Consider the following 26,150-nt stretch of genomic DNA (forward strand, 5'->3'; position numbering starts at 1 on the left):
CAAATATAAAATCCTATTTGGTGTGAAACAGACCATTCCTTTTCCTCCAAGGGTAAGAGGTGACAGTTCAATGAAGGATCTGTCAAGCCCTTGGTACTGCCTAGTCCATGTGCCAGGGTAGGAGGCAAAATCTCCATTCCTTGAAGCCTCTTGCTGCTATAAGCAGGTGAGAGAGGGTGACCAGGGCAGACCATAAAAGGGAAATGGTGAAACGAGAGAGAAAATGAAAAGTTCTGTGGTAACCTGCTTGACTGCATCTGGTTAAGGGAGATACTTTCATCACATTCCCTATGAGCTAACGCCCATCCCAGAAAAAATACCTACGCCTGGTAATGTCATCAGGATGGACATGATGTGCCACCTCTAATCCCAAAGATTTTTTAGCAGGAAAATTGGGCCTGATATTAGTGAAATGGTTTTACTCCCATAGCAGTCAGTGGTGGCCACCATTGCTACTGGATGCAGAAAAATGAGACCCCAGGATGAAATTCCATTGCTCTGCAGACCACTGTAGGTAACTCAGGTAAGGAGTCCTCTTTCCTCCCTTCTGGTGGCATAAAAGTAAGGCACAGAGGCACAGTATAAATTCATTTAAACCATCCACAAATTTAGTATATAAATGAGTTCAGTTTGTATCAGATTAATTGGAAAAATCCCTAAGCCTGTCCAGGCAAATAGTCTTTTATTTCATATTTCAGGGGACAAATGGCAGACTTGGTAAATGGACTTTTACAATTTCAATGCATACTGTATCTCAAAGCTATGTATTTTTAGCAGTAGGATCTAGGAAAAATAATTGTTTAAGACACACAACTGACTGAGCACTGGCCAGCAACAGCTGCTTTCTTTTGCAGGGTCACTTTCCTCTAGTGAGAAACTGGTACAATGCTTGGTGCTGTTGCTCTGGGAAATATCACCAGCAAATCAGTAGGCCATTATTGAAAACTGAAGTAATTTCTGAGAACAAAGAACTGAGGATTGTGTTTCTGGTCCAGGGAAAGAAGGCACTTGGTGTTCTGGAAATAGCACAAACTTAGTAATTATTCATCCCACAGAATGTCCTTTCAGAACAGTAGTTTCAGTACACACTCATCAGTGACTGAGTGACAGATGTGTCACATGTGTCACATGTCATAATCAATGCAGGCTTGAACTGCTTAACTAATCATCCTTACTTCTGCAGTTCATGAGGATCAATAGGCATGGCTGGGGTACAGTTCTCATGCAAGGACACTGCAGGAGGCAAAATTCTTTGCAAATATTTATTTTACCCCAGTGCTTATAGGGGGAACTAAACATCGCTGACATTGAGCGGTAGGGAAAATCAGTTGTACAGCCCGATGGTAACACTCTCACTTTCATGTGGTAGGTATCTGTGGACCTTAGTAAGCTGGATTTTTTTTTTCCCCCCCTTGCATCCTGCTTTGGGAGACAGTACTAGGCTAAGCGTCAGATGCTGCTAGTATTGAATTAGTTTAGAAACTTCTCTGTATGTTAATTAAAATGAAATATTTAAAAAATTAGCTTCAGGGCTCCAATCTGTCCTTGCCATGAGCAGGGAATGCTGGAAGGGCAGTGCAATTCTCATATAGTTATTCTGAAGCTAGTGGTGGTGCCACATGTCAGAAATAGGGTATTTGACTACAAGTTGGGATTGGTTGATTCTACCAGCTTCTGTCTTGTGTTGCTGCCTTCCCCATCCAGCCTCCAAACAAAGCAAATACACTCATTTCCCTTTATCTCACTGGCAACAAAGACTCTTTCATTTGGCACCTTTAAAAGAATATAAGAGGCTAATTTTACAAGGAATGGATGAGACACAAATTAGCATTTTGTTCACATGAGAAGACAGAACATAAATAATATTTAAACAGACTGCACTCAATGTCTTCATTTCAATCTTTGATAAGTTATTAATATCTAAGGATGACATAAAACTAGTTCTGTGTCTTTTTTACTACTTGCAACAAAATAAATTTTCAGAGTATGGCACTCTTCTGGATTACCAGACAGATGAGCCTGGCAAACCATATGGGGCAAGGTGATCATTCAGGATGCTCACACAAAGCTAAACCCTCAGAGCTGCTCTGAATAGCTCCCACACGGAGGCTTGTGATCAAATGTCAGACGGATTAATTTTCCAAGAGACAGATTCTCTTTAAAAAGTCCCATACCACTAAAATTAGTGGCAGATCTTCTGCAAATGATGACTCCCAGGGCAGGGCTGTTCCACCTACAAAGCTCTCTGGGCCTGCATGGGACTCCATCAGGAAGAACAGTGATTTTGGCCCGTTGTTGCCTTCTGATATAAGGCAAAGTGACCTGGTTTCGAGGAGCAGCACGGCGACTCAAACCCACCAGGGTCGCTCGGGCCAAAGAGCACGCAGATACCAATGTGGCAGACGGTCAAAGGCCTTTATTGTCTCATCTCGTGGGGTTTTATAGTCTAAGGGGCTTCTCTACGTCAGAGAGGGTCTGCAGTACTATCTATGGTTAGTAAAGAGTGGAAAGTTACCAGCATTACTATTGTTAGGGGGGCTACATTCCTAGTTACATTCCTAGGGTGATCTCTTATCTCAGGGGATTAGGGGAAAAGGAGTCCTGCCACTTTCCATCACATCGCGTGATCTTCCGATTGCCTGTCCCTATCTACCACATCCCTCCCATCATGTTTGCAGGAACATCAATGGAGGCTTTTGCTGGAAGCTGAATAGTCTGGCTCTGACTGAATAGTCTGGCATGACTGAATCATGCCCTAAATGAGCTTGGGGGTTAGGGTCCACAGCCGACACTTGTACATCTGTAAGCAATATGGTGGGTGAGTGCATTTATCAGAGCACTAAGAAATGCTGCCCAACCCTTTCTGAAGGCAAGAAGCCTAAGGGCAGCCATCTCAAGTGCATGTATACCAATGTATGTAATATGGGCAACAAGCAGGAGGAACTAGAGCCTTGTGCCCAGTGTGAGAGATGCTGGAAGAACCGCAGAAACTTGGCAGGAAAGTTCACATGATGAGGAGACCATAATGGATGGCTGCAAATATAATATTTTTAGAAAGATAAGAAAGGAAGAAGAGGAGGTGGAGTTGTACTTTATGTGACAGAGATATTTGTGTGTATAGAGGAGAGCTGTGGAGACCATGCCAGTTCTATTTAACTAATGCCTTAGGATCATGATTAAAGGGGTTATCACTGAGGAGGGTGTTGTGCACTGGCTTCCCTGTCAGGATGATGAAGCCAACAAAACCTTACTGTGGCTGCTCAGTGAAGTCTTGGGCCAACTGAGCCCAGTCTTCATGGGTGGCTTCAATTACCCACACATTTGTTGGAAAAAACCCAAACTGTGTTCATGCCATCCATCAAGTTGGTGAAGTATCTTAAGGACTCCTTATTCCTGTAGATGCTGAACATGCTGACTAGGAGCAGCACATTGCTAGATTTACTGCTTGCAAGCCGAGAAAATTTATTTGACTTACACTGGTAACCAATGACACCTTGGATACAGTGAGCAAACATTGTGGAGTTTAAGGTCCTGCTTAGAACACTGAAGATCAGTAGTAGGACGAACATCTTAAATTTTGGAAGAGACAACTTTAATATGCCAAGAGCCTAGCTGTGGGAGATTCCATTGGAAGCATCCAAGAAAGTCAAAGGAGTTTGTGAGTTGTGCTGGGAGTTATTTGAAAGTGCCTGCTGAAGGCACAAGAATGGTCTATTCTTTATAAAGGCAAAGGAAAAAATCTCAACAGAAGACTTCCCTGCCTTAACAATGAACTGTTAGGTGTAATTAAAAGCAGAAAAGGCAACATAATGGCTGTGGAAAGGCAGCCAGCTAGCCACTGGGCACTACAAGCACCTTGCTAGGAGGATGCAGAGATGCAGTCAGGAGGGCTAAGGATCAGCTAGGACTAAAGCTGGCAAAAAAATATCAAGAAGGGTTCTTCAGTATTTGTGAGCAGTAAGCAGAAGGAAAGAGACAAGATCACTGCTTAAGTAGTGCAGGGAAGCTAGTCACTAACAATGGTAACAAGGCAGATTTCTCCTTTTTTGTCCATAAATCGACATCCAAGAGTGCTGAGAAAATGCCTGACATTTTTGTGAGGAGACTGTCTACAATATTTGAAAGATACAGAGTTCAGTGGATGTCCCTGATGATTAGTAGAGACAAAAATGTCATACCACAGGAATGGACCAAAAGAGGACTCAAGAAACTCGAGGCACAATGCTTTGTCCCCATGGCAAGTGGCAGAATGAGTCGTCCTAGTAACCGTTATAAAGCAAACAAAGCAGATGATTGGGAAAAGCCATAATGGATTTACTAAGGACAAATCATGACAGACTAAACTAATCACCTTCTACAACATAATAACATCTTCTATTGACATGGGGACAGCAGTGGATGATGTTTATTTAGACTTCAGCAAAGCTTTGACACTGTTGCCCACACTACTCTCCTGGCCAAGACTCAGGTGTGAGATGGGTAGGAAATTGACTCACATATCACACTCCAAGGGTGGTGATAAATAGTTTTTACTCAGGTAGCCAGAGGAGCTGTAATTGTGGCAGCTCTTGATGGAGACTGAATTTAAAAGTTATCAAAAGCCTACAGCTGAAAGTCAATTGCTGATGAATTTCTACAGAACATGCGGAAAGAACTCTTCAAAGAGCTGTACTTGGCTCCTCTGAGGGCACACTGGTCTGTTTTGCTCTTAGGCTGCACAGCTTGTCAGGATCTGAGGCCAGAAAACCAGAAGTGTTTCTAAACAATGTTCTGGTTACTAAATAATTCTGGTCAGGTTTCCTAGACCACTTCTTGACCAAATATATGCTAATACATACAAAATTCAAACAGAGGCTTGTGCAAACTGTCCAATTAATGTAATTGTGGCTTCTGTATGTTGATGGAAGTAGTAACAAATAGTTTGCATACAAACAGCCAAATATTGCAGAGGATACATTTACCTCTAAGGCAAATTCAGCAGACAAGGGAGTTACATCAGATCTTCATGTGCCTTTTATTTTATATATACATTGAGAAATAAACATCCACACATGGAGTAAGAGCTCTCTCCCTTCCATTTGTTCATGATGTGCATGCAGCATAGTACTGCAGCATGCCTAGTTTTGACTGCAGACCTGAGCACCAAAAAATGATGCAATGCCTAGCATCATCTCAGACTTTGTTTAATGGAGAGCTTGTCAGCTGCAAGCCACTACAGTCATAACTGAAGCTGACAGGGCCACAGCTCCCAGCCTCAGCATTTCTGTTCTACTTTCTCTTACACAGTGATTTATGAAGGCAGTGTGTTTCTACCCTGGAAAATATAGAATTTGTATTAATTGTGCCTGGATGATTTCAAGCTCAGAGATTCTCACTGCCAAACACAGCGCTTTTTTTCCTATGAAAGCTGTGAAGGACACAGAGCATCATCTGATCAGTCACTGGTGCTCACCAGCACTTCTTCCCTTCCCTTATAGCCTTTGCTTGGACCTCTCTGGGCTCTGAACATCTTCTAGTAGTGCTTCCTGCACACTCAAAATCTCTGTCACCACAAAATTATACACAGGAACACAATAGTGAGATTAAAAAACTGTTTATGTCACTGCATTTACAATAAAGGGACACAGAACAAACAAACATGAGATGTATGGAACTGGGAGTCTTTCATGATGTGGCAGCAGCTGAAGAAATTGCCCAAACAGGTCATTGTTGGTTTGTGTCTGTGTTTTACACAGCCTTCCTGGGTTATCCAGGGGCTCCTACCTGTTTCCTCTGGAGAAGAGAAAGGGGAGGGGAGGCGAGGGGAGGGGAGGGGAGGAGAGGAGAGGAGAGGAGAGGAGAGGAGAGGAGAGGAGAGGAGAGGAGAGGAGAGGAGAGGAGAGGAGAGGAGAGGAGAGGAGAGGAGAGGAGAGGAGAGGAGAGGAGAGGAGAGGAGAGGAGAGGAGAGGAGAGGAGAGGAGAGGAGAGGAGAGGAGAGGAGAGGAGAGGAGAGGAGAGGAGAGGAGAGGAGAGGAGAGGAGAGGAGAGGAGAGGAGAGGAGAGGAGAGGAGAGGAGAGGAGAGGAGAGGAGAGGAGAGGACTCTCTTTGCTTGCACAAATTGCTCTCTTCCCTCTGGCATATTTTGAAGTTCTTTGTTACCTTTCAGAAATTACAAGCTGTCCTTAATTCTGGCTCAGTCTGTCAGGAAGGGATCTACTGAAAGCAGGCAAAATCTGGAGAGCATGAGGGCTCCTTTTGAACCTAATGAAGTACTACATTGCTACATACCTTCAGGGAAACTACCACTTCATAATTGTTAGCTGGGGCTTCCTTTGGTTCCTTTGCTATTAAAGACACGTGAAGATGCAGGATGCACCTTGCAGAGTCATAGAAGCTCCTGAGCACCTGGTTGCTAATTCCTGCAGGCACTGCTCCTATTTAAGGATCTTACTAATGACCATGGTGTACCCTGCAACCCTGCATAGGTACAAAATATTTGCAATTACCATTTTGTGGTAGTCAAATTCAAATCCTTCAGAGAGAAGGAAGAGTCAGTTGTTACAATGGAACATACTATCCGGGATTTTTTTTTACAATAGCATTGAACAAAAATCAATGGATTATATTGCTAGCAGGAGCAAAAATTTCTGAACTAGGTCTTTGACTTAAAAAAGCCTTCTTTAGTAAGTAATAATAATCACCTGGAAAGACAGCTCCAAGTCAACTCAAATACTACATCATAACTTCCATTGTATCCCATTGTTTTCATGTTGGGATCATCCTACATGTTCATCATCTACATTCACAATACAGTTGACAGCAGCTGGAGGAGGTAGTCTTAACCTCATTATTTTGTCAGTTCAAAGACATGTACTGAGAATGAGTATCTGGTGCTCATATTTATCTGCAGATGCCTTAGCATGACATCCTTCCAGGGTCCTAAGGATCCTGGAGTGGCACTACAAGGGTCTCTCCAGCTTCCTGGGAACCATGCCTATTATTTGTCTACTCAGACACCTAAATTTATAGCTACACCTTGTACAGATCACACTTTGTGTGACACTGAGTTAGTAAGCTAGGGATTACTTCCTCCTCATCCAACCAAGTGAAGTTGTCCTTCTGCAAGAATCATCATGTGGAGAATATTGCTCAACAGCGAAATAATCTCTTTTTAATAGTTTTTCCTCTGTATTAGGAATAGTCCTCATATAATTTAGCTGGTTATGAACAGAGCATGAGCACATACAACAGAGAAGACTGACCACAGGGAGGTGAGGAGGAGTCTGCAGTGCAGAACTATCACGTGCTGAAAGGGGTCAGTAATACAGAAATTGTATGATGTCTGCTTTAAGTTATTCATGCTGTTCTTTCCCTTTGTGTGAGCATAAGAAGAGGTGGAACTCTGCCAAAGCAATACTGTTTTACCACAACAGTGACGTTTTTGTGCTTGCATTATAGAAATACCAAAGGAAAAGGTAATGGCTCTAGCAAGAAATCAGAAACACACAATGAAGGAAACAAACCCAGTCTTTAAACCTTTGCAGCAAAGTTATAGTAACAACTCATTTAAACCCAAAGCTATAAAATAATAAAAAGGCACTTACCACCATCCTGGTGGGAGAAACTCTGTGAAGGGAAAAAACAGGATGTTTGGTTAAACCTTTAATATTTTGGGTTTAATTTGCTTTACATCTTTTTCTTTATGCTAGGCTTGCTTTTATGGTTCTTTGGAAATTTTAAATGAGTATCTGTGATCGCTGCTCCTTGGATTTAGGTGCCATCATAGACTGGAGGAGGGGGACAGGGTGCAACTAGATGAAGAGCTCTGCTTGTTGCAGGCTGTAATGTTTTGGAGTGGCATTTTTGGCAAATGCTACTATCTCTGGATGCCATGAGAGCAGGAAGTTTTAAATACTCTCAGCATCCTGCTGATATCTTTAAGGGGGGCTGAAATACCCCTTAAACCTCATGTGGGTTCCCTTCTGATAGGGAGACAGCCTCTGAAATTCCTCTTCAAAAAAGGCTGGGATGCAAGGGAGAGCCCAAAAACCCCAACCAGAACAGACCTGATGCCACTGTGTCTTTTCTAGTCTTGCTCATACTGGTTTAAGCTAGGTGCTCTGCAACTGCCCTAAATCTTTCCTTAAGTGCATTAATTATAACTACTGCTTCCAAATGGAGCTAAGAGTACACTTTGGTTTCAATCTGTGCCCAAGTGCCCCCCCTTTTTTTTAATACCTTTTGCAAGTTGTCAAAGGATTTCTCAGTCTCCTTTAGTTTCTCCAAAATTATTTGTTCTTTGGCAGATATTTGTGATTCTTCACTTTCTAATTTCTGTATTTCTTGTTCCAGTCTGTGGAAGACATACAGACATGCACATACACACAAAAATAAAATATAAAAATTAGTTAAAAATGAGAGAGAGCTTTCTAGATATTTACTGGTATTTCAAATGTCATCAGAAACAACTTTGTCTCTTATTACTCACAACTGATTTCCTAACACATGAAGGACCCATGAATTATTTGTAAAACAAACAATTTTTTTTACAGGAAAAGATTATTTACAGGAAAAACAGTGATTATTTTATCCACTTCTGCAAAAGCATATGCAGATGAACTAAAAACAGACGTCGGTATTCCTTCACTTCAATTCCCATAACATCTCTGATTTTTACTTTCATTTTAGAAATCACAGTGCAGGATGTAGCTATGAATATGCAGTAGTATTTAGAGGAATAAGTGTATTCTAATGTTTCCATACTCCAGACAATGAAACTGCAAATAGTTTTTGGAAACTGGCAGTCAACCAGTTGTGGTAGGAGTTTCTCTTGAACCCATATTTTGCCAACCCTCCTTTGGGATAGCTATCTGTGCTTTCTACTGTTACTGCATGACACTGGGGTCCCAGGGACTTTGTGTAATAAAATACATATACAGTTTAGAAAATAAATGTACTCTGCTAGGCAGTAAACACTCAGTACTCTCATTTCTCCTGTCAAGATAGCAGCTGAGATGTCACACGTTAAGATGAGTTGATTATGACTTGAAACACACTTTTATAGAGCTTAGATTCTCCATTACTTCAACTCAAACTTCCTTTAATTGACATGATTTATGCAGATGCAGGAATATTCCCTCTTTCCTTCCACTCTGTTCCTTTTATGTGTGCCACTGTTTTTGTTTTCTCACTTTTGAAAAAAAAAATTTTAAAATATATATAAAATAAGCCAAGATGAATACAGGGATAGTTATCTAAAACTTCCTTTGTCTGCCAAAAGACCTGTAGCTGCTCATAGCTTGTTGAACCTTATTTCCTTGAATGGGACATACCAGCACCACCCATTACTTCCCTTACCCATGGCTGCTTGCTCCTGCCTTTCTGCCACCACTTTTCAAGTGAAGGATCAGGACACTGATCCACACTGAACGACACATCTTTGCTCTTTTCCAGCCTTGATCAGCTCAGGAGTCCACTAATGCTTGTCCAGTCACAAGGCAGATAGCACAGAGAAAATGATGTAGGGAGGAGAGAAGGAGGAATTGCTTCTTTGACAGATCTGACAGGTTCAGTTTCTTATGAAATTCCTGTGTTTAAATATAGATGCAGGGCTCTAACTATAGGCACTCGGGAGATTTTTTCTCACTTTTTAATTGTATGATGATGAAAGATTTGTGGCACTTACTTATAATGCTTTTCATTAGAGGTAAGGAAAGGTATTAGAGGCTCAAGTTGTTGCAGATGGAAAAAGGCAGATTTTATTCTCCTAAAGTGCGCAAATATTTAAGAGTCTCAGAGTCATTGTGATTTGCTGAACTGCCATTAAATGTAACACCCTCAATCACTAAGTTGAAAGGGCTTAATTGCAATAATTTAAAAATGAACTGTTGAAAAGTAGTGCTTCAATCCATTTCATCTTTCCTCCAAAATAATATAAAACATAAAATATCAAAAAAAAGTAACTAAGTATTTTGTTCTGCTTCAATGGAACACTTTGACCCAGGATGAATATTCCCCCTCATGTTCTAATTCAGGAAGAAATTTTTCACAATATCCTCTTCTATATTGACTTTTTTATCTTGATTTTTAAAAATACCTGGTGAAGTGGAAAACTAATTTGTCACTCAGGTCAGGCATTTGCCACACTCTTGCTGAAATCAAGAATGTAGAAGTCCCCAGCTAGATTGCCCTCTTTTCCTTCTCTATCCTTTGGAAGGATTTATAGATTCACATACATTTGTACATTGCTGTTAAAGACATTTGAAATATTCTGCTGTGCTGACTAGTGAAAACAAATTGTGTGGCTGAGTAAGTCAGGGTTTACTGGTATATTTCAGTTCTTCCCCTCTGAATCACTTAGCAGCATTTTCAGGATGCATATTCTGTAAACTAGTACTAGTACTAGTTTGCTTTCTATTTTATGTGGGAAGAAAACAAAAAATGGGAGTGTGTAGAGGACAGCAACAATAAAATACAGGGAGAGGAAAGAACCCCTTGTTTTTTCAAATGAAGTGGACATTAGTTAGTAGTTTATGCCAATGAAAACTGAGTATACGAGGTAACTCATTTGATGCATGGTTATAAGCACGTAAACTCCTTGTAATTTGGGGTCATCATAAGTCACTAATTTTTTGTACACCAGCTCACATTGGAGAAGGTCATTAATTGTTTGGTCTTGCAGAGAAAGTTTGCTTTTAACACATGCACATGTGCACTTGGATACGCACAGATAGCAACTGATTACTTTCTGACTGCTTGCTCCTTTGCTTTTCCCCTCCTGGTTCACTTCCTCAGTTTCTGCTTCCTTTGTGCCAGCCTACCCTCACCATTAAAATGAGGCGGGCAGATGATGACATTATGTTACTCTGTTTTGACAAGACATCTAGTTTTTCTGATTTTTGTTCTCAGTTTTTTTTTGGTTTTTTGTTTGTTTGTTTGTTTGTTTGTTTTTTCTCTCTTCTTTACTTTCTTTTAGAAGGGATACTGACAACGACTTGCTGAAGAGGAAAAAGATGGAGACAGAGCTACCAGGATTTAGAAACACGGATGAAGCTGTTAGAAACAGAGAACTTCTGTGTTGCTCTGAAGAATGCATAAAACTCATCCTATCAAGGCAAATTACCTTTTCCTCAATGAAATCATTACAGGCAGACTGAGAGTCACCCAGGCTCTATATAGAATGAAGAAAAATTGCAGGAAAAATATAGATAATTCATGAGAACATACCTGTTATGTAGCACAGGGGTCATATATCAGACATTGGTACCCACAGGAGGTTGTTTTATACATAATTGCTAAATTTATTTGACACTAATTTGTGCTCTCTAGGCCTAAGGGTTGAGCCACCCCTGCTGAGGTAACATAAATACTCAGGGTCAGAGTTTCTATGTGAACTGTTGTATATATTCTTTAGTATATACTGTATATATTCTTAGTATATGTTGCATATATTCTTTAGTAACCACTTGGGTACCACAGAGCTCCCTGAAAAATTTGAATATAGAGTCCTCACCACTTATTTGAGCTGTCTTTTGACATATGGTCCTGCAATGCAAAAATTTAAATCATACAAACTGAAGGTTGTTTTGCATGGTTTACTTTTTTAGTGAGTTTCATATAATCAGAATTGCTCAATGGTAAGGAGAAGTGCCTGATTTTTTGGTAGTAACACACAAAAGAGTCATGTGAATTTGGTCTGAAAAATAAATGCACTACTATCACATCTGTTTTGAGCAACATGTTGTATAATGGAGTAATAAATTAATTCAGTGTGCACATGTGCACATACATATCTACACAAAGACCTTACATTCTTCCTGTGTAAACCCGTTAAATATCAAAGAATGTCCTTTTCTTCTAGCCCAGTTTAAAAAGGATATGCCTTAATTGTCATTTGACACCTGGCAAGGAAACTCTGTAATTCCCTTGTTCCTTAGCAGACTTAGCAGATTTTGGGCTGGCCTTTGAAAGATGGCCAGTTACATAAACAACTGCAATATCTGAAGTGTTTTAAGGAAGAAAATTAAGAAAGAAAACGCAGATTCAGATAAGGCAGAAGATAAGACAGACTGTTAGTATTTCTGCTTCATTGGCCCAGGCAGCTAGCTGATGACTGAGATTTGCTAAACTGTTTCTATAAGAAGAAAATTGGGTCAGAGGGTCAGGGGTTGCTGTGGCATGGGCAAGTCATGTTTTGTTTCAGTGATTTTATTGGAGTCCTATTTTCTCAAATATCACAGAAGCAAATGGGAAATTTTGTCACTCAGAAAGCCAAATCTGCCTTGCTGCTTGTCTGTCCTGCAGCTTTCTCTAGTGGATGGCTGCCATAAGCATCCAAGAGTGTAAGAGGATTTTCAGGGGGGCTGTTTGCATAAGCTAGGAAGCCAAGTGGCCTTTCTTGCCATGTTAACAGTGCTGCCCTGCTTTGAAGAAGAGGGAACCAAAAACATTGAAAGGATGCTGTCTCTAGCACAGTGCATTTTGCTGTCATGTGGGCGACCCAGATTCCTCAGCTAGTAAGACTACAGGCCTCTAGGATAATAAAGGCTGTAAACAACTTTGGGAGGTCTCCAGCCCAACCTCCTATTCAAGCAGAGCCAGCCGTGATCCGGCCACGATGATCATGGCTTCTTCCAGTTGGGTCTTGAAACTCCTGAACAATGGGGGGAAAATATATTATAAGGCTACTTTCAGGCCTTCTCTTTTAGACTCTGTTGCTACCAAGACCTACAAAATCCAGAACATTACAGTACTGCAAGGGAAGGAGATGTACCAGCTTGATAAAGGAAGCCTGGTCTGTGTGTTTGGTGGGATTGTGACCTCACTGGGCACTACAGGAGTGTGGACAAGGCAGCCAGGGCAGCTTCGGAGACCACCAGAGGCAGAAACAGCATATGAGTTCTCCTGAAGAGGTGCAGGGATACAGACCACATGAGCTGTTAGGTAGGACAGAATACTGTATTTTAAGTGACAGTAAAGGAAGTTAAGCAGGAAGATCTAAGAGGTGAAGAGGCAGAAGGCAAGGTTTGGACCTGTGGTATGTGTACATGTGCATTTACATTTTAGCAATCAATAACCAGCAAACATTGTGCTTGGATACAGGACTCTGCTTTGTGCTCTGAAGGCGCTGAAAGCACTTTCTCAGCTGAAGGATTTCCTCTGTTTCTTCTGTTTCCCACACTGAGATGTTGAAACCCACAAACCTGGCCTATGATTTTCCTCTTTGCTCAAAAGCAGAGGCTGTTCTGTCCGAGACGCCTCTCCTCTATCCCAGGAGAGACCCTGAGCATGGTTCTGTGGGGCATTCACAGAATGAATGCTGATGCTGATGCAGAGTCACACTGATTTGAACACACAAACCCAAAGTCAGCAGAACCATGCCTGAAGAAAACATCCTTCTCTATCCAGCTAATTAACTCTGGCAAATACAGACTTCTAGGGATATCTACATTTGGCTTAGCAGTGTTTTGTTTTTCAGGGTAGGAGAGTAACAGCATTATAAACAGGGAGAACAGCTGCAGGTTTATGGACCAGATTCTTTAGGCTGTGCTAACTATGCATTTGGAGTTGTACCTGAGAAATGCTTATGCAATTTCTGCAGTGAAAGCAGAAATGTAATAAAAATTATGTCTGCAGCATACACACTGGCATGTCAGTGTAAAAAAGAACATTCATCAGGACTAACAAGGAAAGTATACAAGTATTCAGAACTTGAAAGAAAAACAGGAAAGACCTAATCACAGTAAACACTTGAAGGGAAAAGGTGACGGAGGCATATGTGGAGTGGGGGATGGTTCAACTTCAACTGATTATTTTGCTATTGCTTGACTGATGCCATAAATCAAATTGATATAAAAGCCACAAATAAGACAGTAATTAGTATCAAGTCTCTCAGAGCTGAACATCATGAGGTGTTACAGACAGTATTAAAATGGCATATTCACAAGCAGAACACTGCAACAAACCCCTGATATTCACTAAATAGAGAATTAAACACCAAGTTTAGGGATAATTGTCCTTGCCTGAATGGATGAAACTGATCTCTACATTCTCTCTGTACCTTTGGATTTTGCCTTCAGGTATCTTTTGATCACACAGCAAAACCAGAAACTGAAACTTCACATGTAAGGTTCATCATCCTGGAAATACAATGCCTTCTGCAAAAGTTCATTGGCAAAAATGTTCCGCTCCATGGGCCTCTCATTCCCATTTTTTTAGGGGCAGCAGGGCACCTGTTAGCTTACCCAGGTTCAGAACAACCTTGGAAAATGAACTTGCAACGGCAAAGGGTGCCCCTGAAAGATATGTAAGTCTTTTAATCCAACATAACTGGATTCTAGTCCCGCACTTCAGCCCTTGACAAACTTCCTATTACCTGTATCAACTGTCAAGAACCAGCAACCTGTCTGTAAGCCAGCATGCCTATGAAACTGGAGCCAAAATCTACATGCCACAGCTGTGAACAGTACCCTTTGTCTGCCGTAGGGGAGGGGGAAAATCACTGAATAATCTTCAGTTTATTTTCCACGTTGGCTTAGTTTTCTTAGCAAACAGCAGCAGTTGTTGCTGAAGCCAATAGGAGCATTTGTGGATGTCACTCTGTATCAACACTCAGCCAGTGCTGATGGCAAAAAACTGCTTGATTTCAGATCTGTTGCAGGCTGAAATGGGATTTCAGAGTTGAGTAATTCAATGCCTCTTAGTTTAGTCTTTTTGCAGTGCTCATCCTCTTTTGAACAGCTCACTTTCAAAGAGGAAAGCCGGCAGGGCATATCTTACAATTTTGAACAGGCCGTTGTTTACAGAGTGCAGCTGAAATTCAAGAACCGCAAACTTAATTAACATCTTTGAAAAGGCAAAACCTCCATGACTTGAAAAACTGGGAATCCCTCATTGCCAACTAGGGCTTGGATATGAGATTCAGGCATGATGCTGAATGAGTTGCTCTGGCAGTCCACATCAATTTTGCTGAACACAGGAGAAGAGAAATAATGGAAAAAGCCCTCCACCTGGAAAAAGCTGCATCCCAGCACCACCTGAGGAAGTTGAGAAGTAAAACTCCACAATTCACTTTGCTATTTGAGGTAATTGTGTATTCACACATACACAGAGAGAGCAGTATAATGATATTCTGCATCTGCCTAGTGTAGGATGAAGTTAATCCATGCTGGACAAACCAAGGCGACCAAGTCAAGCATTGGCCACAGGACTTACAGGACTTCTTGTGCTAAGCACGATGAAGTGAAAAACACAACAACCATTACTTTGATTTAACTCTTACAATGTTGCCTGCTCTGGATGTAGAAGACTTAATGTAATGCAAGTTTTTTTGATCTGGAATTGAAGAAGTTATACAGTTGAGCCCCTTTCCTTGCCAAATCAACAATGCTTGCATATTAACTTTGCCAATCAGGTTTGCCTCTTAAATATGGGAACCCTCAGCACTCTGGTGTGGCTCTTCCTCTAACTTTTTCTCCTTAAAATGCTATCTCAACCTGGTATGATTTCCTTATATCACTGTAGCACCTAACTTTTTGCCCTCATGGCACTTACAGCCTACACTTGTTTTTGGACTTTTACCAGTGTAAATCTTTCTAAGCTCAGTTCTTCCAGTATTCTGGAAGAGAAATGTTACCAGCCTGGGTGAGACTGCAACCTTAAAAACTTCCCACTGACTCAGGAGATGGCAGATCACTGACTGGAAATCAGTGAATCACTATGCCTTGGATGCTTGCCCTTAGAGCAGAGGTGTACATGGCTTGACCCTCCTTTGGGAACAGAGGGGGAAAAAAGTTTAAAAAAAGACCTGTTCTGAACCCAGTCCAGTGGCTGGTGATCAAAGAGGTGAAAGAGCAGAGTCTACTTATTTTCTCTGTGTGCTTATAACAGTTTTGGACCAGGACGCTCCTGTTTGTGCTCCTGACCAGGCTCCAGATAGAATCTGGCAGATCTGACCAAGTCCCTGACCAGATGAGTAAACACCCTGATACCTTAACCTGCCCTGGTAGCATCTGGCTCCTGAGTCATCCAGCCTCTGGACCACTTGTATTTAAAAGAAATGGCACAAATGTTCTGGTTTCTTGGCCCAGCCAGGTAAGAGAAAAATGATTATTTAGGTTCTTCCTGGTGAAGCTGGGTTTTCTCTCTTCTCTTTACCATTACTCTCATTTTCTTCTTTCTTCTCAGATCCAGGCCTCCTGGCTCTGGAGCTTCACAGGCCAGTGTCCAAAATATTAAGGCAAACTAAGTAAGAGCCACAACTGATAAAAAATGCTTGGCTTGCACAGAACCAGACATGCAGATCTTTGTGTCTAGACAGACAGATTGTCACATCAGAAAACAGACAGACTTACATTGCAAGTACAGAGATGCATCATCTGTAGTTAATTGTGTGGCACTCACTGGGATGTCAGGAGAAAGGCAAGGAAGATAAAATAGCCATTTGAGGGAGGATACATGCTATACTTTGCAATTGAAAGGTGAAGGTACAACGACTCAGGAAAGACACGGAATCCTGCAGGAACCTGCTCGCTTTCCCTTGGCTTTAAGTAAAATTGGCAGGACGAGCACCAGGACAGATGCCCTGGGATGTCTGAGAACACACAAGAGTGCAAGGGACTACCATTCCAGTGTGGCTTTTGGTCATTAAATTTTCTTGTGCTGCAAGATGTGGTCCAGGTGAAGGAGGGTTGCAAACACAATTTTCCCCAACACAGAGTCCCTGTGCACAGCAGAGTGCACCCAGAAACTTAAAAAGCAACACAGGTGTGGCCAGCCCTGTTGTTGGCTTGCAGCAGCTATGCACATGAAATTCGTTTAGGTTCAGCAACAGATGCCAGCAGTTCAGCTGTACAGTGGTTTATTTATATCTTGGGAGAGATCCAAGAAATAGAGGGAGAGCAATTGGGGAATGACGGCTGAGTGCTCATTCTTCCATTGTGCACCAGTGCTAGCTGCTGCAGTTACCCAAGGTTAGTGCAGATGTCCAACCAAAATTAATGCATGACCTTATGCAGTACCCACACTGCAAGATGGAAGGAAGGAAGATGTTTTTCTGCAAATTCTGAACATACTGATATACTGGAGATGCACATAGAGTTACCTGGAAGCATTTACAGGCAGGAGGCCTGGAAAAACTCCATCAGCTTCTTAAATGAAGGGAAATTAAACAAAGAAACAAGACAAAGTATTTTTTCTGAAGAGATTTCAGCCTCCCATGTGCAAACTAGGAATGTGCCTTTTGTATCTGATTTACAGTGTCAGATGAGAAATGAGCTGCTAAGGCTCATTGGGTGCTCAGGACAGAACATGAACATGGCAAAAATGCCCTGCAGAAAATAAACTGAGGGTGCTGGTCACCCACCCATCTGAACCCACCTGGTCAACAGCCATCTGAACATGAGCCAGCAGCGTGCCCAGAAAGCCAACATTGTCAATGGCATCCTGGCCAGCAGGCCCAGGCCCAGGGCAGTGGCTCTCCCCCTCTCCTTGGCACTGATGAGGCTGCACTTCAGGTCCTGTGCTGAGTTTTGAGCCCCTCACTCCAAGATAGACATCGAGTTGCTGGAGCGTGTCCAGAGAAGGTCAGCAAATATGGGGAAGACTCTAGAAGGAGGCTCAGGGAAGACCTCACTGCTCTATACAACCACCTGAAAGGATGTTAGAGAGGAGATCAGTCTCTTCTCCCAGTTATTAAGTGACAAGGCAAGAGGAAATGTCCTCATATTGTGCCAGAGGAGGTTTAGATAGGATATTAGGGAAAATATTCTTCACTGAAAGGGCTGCCAAGCATTGGAACAGGCTGACCACAGAAGTAGTGCACGCACTGCTTCTGGAAGAGTACAAAAGACATGTAGATATGGTGCTTAGGGACATAATTCTGAAGGGGCTACAGCAGAAATGCCATAAAATTCTGCAAGCTCAGAGTGCAGGCAGTGCTGTTGAAAAGCAGAACACATGGGAGACTGGTTTTAAAGGAAACATTGTTAACCAGGGCTGGAGATGGTACCTTGTCTCCTGTCTGGACCTCAGGTCTCTGCAGCTTTTTCCTCAACTATCAGTTTTGTCTGCCTGTGAGACCTGGGGAGGTGCTCTCTGTGCTCCCGTCTGTTCTCCGCAGGGAGCTGACGGAGTCATGCACAGCAATTCCTGCAGAGTCCTGCTTCTCAGCATGGGCTGCTGCAGCGAAGGGCAGGGGCAAAGGCCATAGCACAAGAGTTGTGCCTGGCAGAACTCAGGAGCACACCTGGAGCAAAGGACAAACTTTTTCCTGGTACAGGCTTCTTTCCTTTCTGCCTCCCCTTCCCTTTCTCTCCCCTCCCCTCCTTCTTTTCTTCCTTAAATTCCTTCAGAGGTTATTTCCACTCAAACTTCTGCTGAGTCCTTCTTTCTGTTTAGACAGAGCACTGCCTCCATCCAAAGTCAGAGGCAGCATGTTTTCTATTGCAGGGAATAAGGACTACACTCCTAGCAGAATTCCCATTTTGAGCTATTTGGGAATCCCTCCCTGCCTCCACCATGTTTAACATTTAGCAGTATAGAAGCACATGCAAGTGAGTCTTTTATATGGCAATGAAAAGATGTTGCAGTTACTAACAAAAAAGCAGGGTTGGCAACAGCAATCATGGGCCATGGCTATCTATTTGCATACTTGCTGTAGTCTCCAGCAAATAATTTTGCCTCCATTCCACCATCTTGATCCAATACATTTTGCCAATACAATAGAGCCCAATTGTACTTCAGACCATGCTTATCCTTAGTAGATGCCTTAGCTGGTATTATTAATTATATTCACTGTGAGATTTCCATGATTTTGGTCTGACTTGACTCGTATTTGCTGCTAAGAACTGCATGGACTGTGTAACAGACTTCTGGTGCAAACAAGGGATTATCAGTTTGCTTCCTGTGGTGGCTTAAAAGGGCTGTTTCAAGGAAAATGGTGCTTACAAGCTTACTTGTTGGTGCAAAAAGCATTGCCCAGCATCCAGCATTCTGACCTGAGGTATACCATGTGATTGACTGAATTTAGTCTGAGAACAGTATTAAAAATGAAAATGAACCCCAGAAAATTAATGGAAATCCAATCAAGGTTTTATAACGGTGGGATTATTCCGCTCTCCTGTGGCGATTAAAGCACAGCTACCATAAAAAGCTGCAACTGACAGGGATCCCATCTGCCTCCCTTTGACATTTTTGGACATACTTTTCCTTGTCTTTTGTGCTGTGCTTTAGTCACGACTGCCTCAACCTGTAAATGCCCTCAGCAGTCCTTGACAAAGGAACTAGATGGAATGTGCAGCTGACAGTCAGTATGCGTCAGGCACTGAACTTTATTAGGTCCCTTTAAAAATTCCCCGTATTACATGACCCTCAAAAATACACAGATCCATTCTCCCGCACTGCTTGCCAATAAGGACAGAAAAAGGAAGGGGAACACCCAGTAGGAGCTGTAACTTGTTTTGTTTGTTCCTTGATACAAACAACTTGGATCTGGGCTTTGCAAATCTGTCCTCTGCTGTCATCCACTTACAGGAACTCACAGTTCATTTTTCCAGGGTGAAGGCTGATGTGAGGCAAGGAACATGCCCCATGGGAATGGATGGACTTTACACTGGGAGCAGTGAGAGATGCATCAAGCTGCTGCCACCCTGAGCATGATGACTGCAGCACCCTGATCCTGCTTCCTCCATCTGATCTACCTCAGGGCTTTTCTGTTGTGCTTGTTTATTAATCAGTGCTGGGCAGCAAACATCATCCCCACGTCCCAGAAAGCCACTGGAACAAACACAGCTTCACTGTGGAGAGGCTTTGCCCTGGTGGGGTAGCTCCAAGGTTATCCAAAGTCCTCCTGCTGAGGCAAATCAAGCCAATCAGGAAGCCCCCAGAAACTTGGGCTGTGTTTGGTTTGTTGTTTCCACCCTTAGACATTTCCTGCTATTGTTCTTGTCATTTTCTTTGAGTGTTCACTGGGCTGGTGGGTGGTGCTGCTACTACCGGCAGGGGAGGCCTCCGGTCCTCTTGGGCACATGGAGAGCTCTGTGCCATTCCGTTCACAGACTCCCAGCACTAATTTCTGGCATTCAAGGTCAGGGAAGGTGGACCTGTGGCAGTAACTCCATCTCAATGTGCAAAGCACAGTTCCTTTTCCCATTGGCTGTTCTCAGCTGGGCAAGAATGAAATCATACCATAAAATGATGAATGAATTCCAGCTCAAGACATCGCTTACCACCCCTGGTGAAGGAGAAGGTGGGTGAATAGGTGAAAGCAGCAAGTCCACAGCATCCTGGGATCTATACAGAGAGCTGTGGAAATACTGGCTATACGCTGAACATAAATGGCTCTAGTTTTATCTCTGTCACGCAGAGCCTGGCTTTCACTTTCCAAGGATGCAGGATTTCATCTGCAATAATCTAACGCCACCACAGCACTAGAGGACCAGAAGAGGTAAAACTATCCAGGCCTTCACACACAATGCCTGTATCTCATTTTTTAACTCTCTGAAGCTCATGATTATTTTTTTATTTCAGATGCCTCTCACAAGTATCTACCTGCAGCATGAAGGACAAAAGACCTGGATGCTGCACTCCTTTGGGTGCTGTTTCAGTCTTAACTGGAAATCACAGCTTACCAGTTCCTATAACATCCCAACTAGTCAGGTAATCATGAGCACATCTTTGGATTTCATGTACAATCTAAGACAACTTTCTGTGCTGTGGACACATTGTGAGACTGAGTTTGTTCTTGGACAGCATCTATAGATCTGCAGAGAGATCCCTGGAAGTGTGATGTTATTGCTGAACTGTAGTGGTGAATAGAGCCAGCTACAGAGCTGTGTGAATGAAGAAATGAGTGGGAATAATTGCTTTGATCTTACATGAGGCTTCCTTTTCCAGCCCTGTGCTTCACATTACCTAACATCAGCCAGACCTGAGTCATTGCTATCTGAACCATCACAGTACTGGAGCTCAAGTGAAAATAAAAAGGAGATCATGTTCAATAATATGACAATGCTTTTCTAGTCCCCCTTTCTGGCTCATGAAAACTTGGAATGAAGTACAGTTTTAACAGTGGAATGTTGAAAAGTTTGCCTTGACTTTGTGCTGCATGTTTGTGGTAGGAGTCAGCTGATGACTTCCTGCCTGCGTGGGTCTCAGAGGGGTGAAATTCTTGACCCCAGACTTCCCAAGAGCTGCAGAGCTTCAGAATCAGGATAACGCAGACATCTGGGCTGATTTGGTTCAGTGGCACAAAAAGCAGTCAGTAGAGTATCTGTAGAATGGGATGGGTTTTAAAAGGGTTATAAATCTTTCTTTTTAAGAGAACTTCTAAAACTGTGCCAGGGTCCATGTTTTGATGGCTGACCTCAAGCTGATCATAGCAGGGAGATGGCACAGGACTGCCTTTCTAAGGGTAAATATCACAGAAGAGAACCTCAAAGCACCTAACAGTGTGGTAACCCCCTACTTCCTAATAAATTACTTTGCAGTTGGTTCGTTATCCTTTCTGCAGCGAGCTGAAGAAAGCCAAGTATAGCCTGATGGGCTTCTGGCTGTGATCCCAGGGCTAGCTGGTCATGAGAAGCTAGCACACTTCCTGTGGTTTCAGTGAATCCCAGGACTATGATGAACCTCCCTCACACAGCTCTCCTTGACTGTGCGAACCATCTCTATGCTTGAAATGATGGTATTGAGGGATGGGCTAGCAAGGGGAGATGGCCCATGTCACATCTCTGGAAATTCCTGCTACGTAACTTGAGAAAAGAGGCTAAAATTTTGCAGGGATTTCCTAAAGTCTAAGTGGTTAATTTGGTCTGGTTTCGAGTCTCTCAGTCTTCCTCATGCTCCAGGGATCCTGGATGGGAGAAAACCTCTGCAGAGTTTTGGCAAAACCATGAACATTCTTGGTCTTACATGTACAATTGACCCCCTTTTCTCTTTTCTGTGCCTACTATGCTTTTTATGTTGGTATTTGAACAAGGCACTCAAGTAAAGTAAGTTCTTGAAAGAATGGGTAATAATAGATATGAGACCATTGCAAAAATCTGCTTTACAGCACTGACAGATCATTTTAATTTGCTTTGTCTAAAACATGAGATCAAGGGCAAAGATTTCACAGATGTCCATAGTATTGGGAAGGCTGGGGCCCATTTCCCAGTTTACTTCATATAGGCAAGTGTGCACACACTCAGGACATGGGAAGTTAAGAAATTACTGACCAGTTGCAGGTTGCAGGAGATACCTGTAGGTGCCATCCAAGATGTACAAAAACAGCTTAAAAGTGGAAAAGCTCTTAAAAGCTTGTCTCCTGTGATATCCATGCCAATTGGTGTATAGTTATGAACACTTCTCCAGATTTATTGTTTGAACATTCGTTATCTATGAACATTTACAGTTGAAGCAATCAGGCAGTAGATGAAAGAGCAGTACTCAAAGCCTTGAGTTTAAACAAGAGGTATCAAACTGTGGGAGTGTATGTAGTTCCAGGGCTTTGAATAGATGAACACTCAGATGTAAGCCAATGTTGAAGTGTATCTCTAACTCAAAACTTAAAGAGTAATCACATTAATGTGACAGCTCAAAATTAGGAAAATTGTTCTGGTGCTTTGGAACAGACAGACTGAAAATAAAATCAAACTAAAAAGGCCTTATTTGAAATATGGCATAAACACTGAGAACAACAACAATATTCTGGGTGCTGGAATGCTATTGACTGCGTTATGTCTACCACCAGACAAGGGCAGTTGGAAGTGCAGGCTGTCAAGATGACTGGCTAAAGGGCTGGCTGGTTAGTCACTAAGTGCCAGATGGACACCACCAACTGTCTAAATTATTTCTCCCTCGTTTGTAATTGGCCTCACTTGTGGCTGAGCTCCCTGGCTCTGCCTGCAGTTCTCAGGTCTGCTGTTGGCAGCTGCCATGGTATACACTCTGCAGGCAGTGTGCAAGCTCCTGTCAGCATGACAGACCCTGAAGGAGCTGTGGGTTTTCTGGTCATGCTCTCCTCTAACAAATTATGCCTCATTTGTGGTGTGGAACATCCACGTCACCATTTCATTCCACCCTCCTTAATTTTTTTTTCCGCCTGCTTCTCATTTTCATGCCAGGTATTGCAATCAGTTACGAAGAGACATTTTCTGATATTGGTACAGGACTGCTGATATTTTCCACCTTATGCTATTTTAAGACTGGCAAGTAGGACCATATAAAGATGCTGCTTTGTGCTGAAAGCAGCTGTGCCTTTAAGCATCTCTGGCTTCTCCCTTGTGATCCAAATCCACACTGAATGGTCTTGTGGCCTTCTGGCCACAGAACTGTTCTGGCCTCTGCTCATTGCCCCACTGTGAGCCTCCTGTTATGTGTTTGGGACTTATAGCATCAAGACCAAGAAATCCTCTTAACAGAAAGTCCTCCTGCATTTACACGCTTCTGTCTTCTTCATTGATAAGTCTTAGGGAAGTACCAAAGTCTCAAGGCCAAGAAGTCCTTAAAAAAACTGCTGGGAAACAAGTGAATGATGTTATGCCGAGTTCAAAAAGTTCTGCACAGATTGCTTTGTAAAAGACACAACCCCCAGTTTAGAAGGTGAAACTGAAGCTGCCTGATTCAGGCTACTTTTGGATGGCTTGACAATTGAACCTAAAAGTGACAGGACAATATACTGGCCCTCATATAGGTGGTTGTTCCAAAGAGCTCAGAGGTGTTGCAGAGGATGGCTCCTGCCTGGCCCTGAAGCACAAGCGCAACTCTCATTATCATTCTGTCTATGACTGTCACAGATGGGTGTCATTGAGACAGAAAGTAGAAATTTTTTTCAAAGGTACTAGGCAGACTGCCTTGCCACTGTTTTCTAGGTACTACAGTCTGCTGGGAAAGAAAGCAGAGGGGTCCTACTGCTTTTGAACAGGTCAATACAATTGAAAATGTCAAAATGTCCAACATTCAGTAGAAAAAAGATGCAGAAAAGGATGAGAATGGTTTTTGCCAACAGCACACCAGCAAAAGGTGGGAAGACCTGAAGAGCTATGTTCAGTTTATCTTGTCTGTGCATATGATGTAGGTAATCGTGGATAGGTAATTTTCACCCAAAATAAGTCTAGCTGTTGGATCTTGTCCAGCTAACCTCTCAGCCAAGAACCAGCAGATGAATATAGTCACTACATATCCAGTGAAAGTGGCTGAAGCTGTGCTTTACCTCACATTTGCAGAGGGCTGCTGGTGGACCACAATCCATTATCATGGCTCATCTAGGTGATGCAATCTGCTGATCTGACTGTGTGTTTGAGCCCTTCTTTTCTTTCTGTTTCCAACTCCCATCACTGAAATCAGTACTGTAGTAAATACCCGCTCAATAGCAGTGCTCTCAAAAACTGTGGCCAGGGAGACCAAGAGAATACTGCAGACAAATGCAACTTTTTCTTACAGGTTGCTAAATATCCAGTACCTTTTGTACACCTATTTATTTTTTCTCATTTCCCCTTACCCCTCCCTCATGCTCTTCCCACAACAAGATTTTGTGGAGTCTCACATCACCATGTAGGAAATGCTTGTTTAGCAGAGTTTTTTTCCCTAATATGTGTAATACAACAAATCTTCAGACAGACATGTTAAATATACATCCATGGATGCAGGGAGCATGGCAGAAAGGCACCAAATGTTAAAATTGAAGCTTGTGCTCCTGCATCACCTTGTACTGTTATGGTATATTTTTATTATGAAGGTCACATACTAGCTTTCTTTTCTGCTTCCCATTCCTGCTGCATGCTGTGTGGCTTGCTTTGATAATTGGAAATTGCTCCACAAACCGCCTGCCACGGCCCAGAAGACAGAAAAAAGTCCACCATAGCAGCAAAGAATCAAAAAGAGGGATCCAGGTCCAGATAGTAAAAGAAAAAGAAGGGAATATAATAATTAAAATGTCCCTACCATTACACGCATAACCAGAATTTACAAGAGGGGAGTGCTGGAGGAAGAGGTTCTCTGCAGTGTATGAGGCCATCTAGCGAGCTCAGGCATTGTAACAGCTCAGCTTTTTCCAAGGCATTTTGTAGGGGCAAGGCATGCTTGTCCCCAACAGAACCCTACACATGCCAGCTGCCAGCCAGGTATGCACATGGATACTTCAACAATACTCTTCACTGCAAGGTGAAAGGGGAAAAAAACTCTGCAGAAGAGGAGAGAGCGACAACAGAAAGGATGCAGCACATGTCAGGGAGCTTGGCATGTGGGTTTTTATGGGAAGTTAGAAATTCAGTGGCAGTGGAAGGGCAACATGGTGTGCAACTTTTCACTGAATCCTGTCCTCAGCTGCACAGTTGGGGACGACAAGGGGAACTACTCAGCTGCGGAGGGCACAGCAGCAACTGGGGTGCTGAGAAACCTTGCCAGGAGCTGTGAGATAGATATAGGGTGCTCACTGTTATGGGGTGTCTCCCCTGACAAAAAACTACTGAGAGTCAAGGAAATGGGAAAGTGATGTGCTCAAATAATTTTAAGTTCTCAGAGAACCGATGCTTGTGTTTTATATGATACTAGACTGGCAGTCCGGGAAGGGAAGCTGCTGCAGTGCAAAGTGTCATACCTACCAAGTCCTGTCCTGGTGCTTTGCCTCCAAGCAGACCAGACTGGTTGCCTGGGGATGAACACATGAACAACTGCACTGCCCATCCACTCCTCTGCATCCCACATGAGGCTGCCAGGTTATGAGAGCAAAAATAAATAACTGGGATTTTTGATAGCTTTTTGCGGCTGCTCAGAGAGCCCTTGAACATACCGGAACCCAAATCTGACTCCAAAACCCACAACCATTGTCACACTGTCCAGGTACAAACTACGATTGCTCAACTCAGGGTGTAATGTTGGAGAGTGTGAGCACAGGATGGTATTTCAACATTTCAGGTGCCAGCATGTGATTCCTGCTTCTGCAGCAACGTTTTTGACTTTCAGCATAGGCACAAGTGTTTATAGCAAGTTTGTCCTGCTGCATTCGAAGTAGCTTAGAAAAATGGAAGGAAAAGACTGGAAGATCCTCACCTAGTAAACATTAGTTTAATCTCATGAAATGTTGGGAGCTGGGTGAACACATGGTCCACCAGTTTTTCTGTCTTTAGCTGACTGAATACATTCACTTTCTTATCTTTGAAAATTTGTTTGACCTGCTTGGACCTTCCTCAGT

The 26,150-nt window shown here is 42.6% G+C and overlaps 1 protein-coding gene across 1 annotated transcript in view; it reads right to left on the reverse strand.

The window, feature by feature from the left end:
- The window catches only part of LOC134431793 (PALM2-AKAP2 fusion protein-like), a 262,074-nt gene that overhangs the window by 147,123 nt on the left and 88,801 nt on the right, over nucleotides 1-26,150 (reverse strand). Inside the window, 2 exon segments of the mRNA XM_063179982.1 lie at nucleotides 7,585-7,606; nucleotides 8,219-8,333. Of these exon segments, the coding sequence (XP_063036052.1) occupies nucleotides 7,585-7,606; nucleotides 8,219-8,333 (137 nt within the window).

The sequence above is a fragment of the Melospiza melodia genome, chromosome Z (assembly GCF_035770615.1).
Source record: "Melospiza melodia melodia isolate bMelMel2 chromosome Z, bMelMel2.pri, whole genome shotgun sequence".
In the NCBI taxonomy this organism is placed as follows: domain Eukaryota; kingdom Metazoa; phylum Chordata; class Aves; order Passeriformes; family Passerellidae; genus Melospiza; species Melospiza melodia.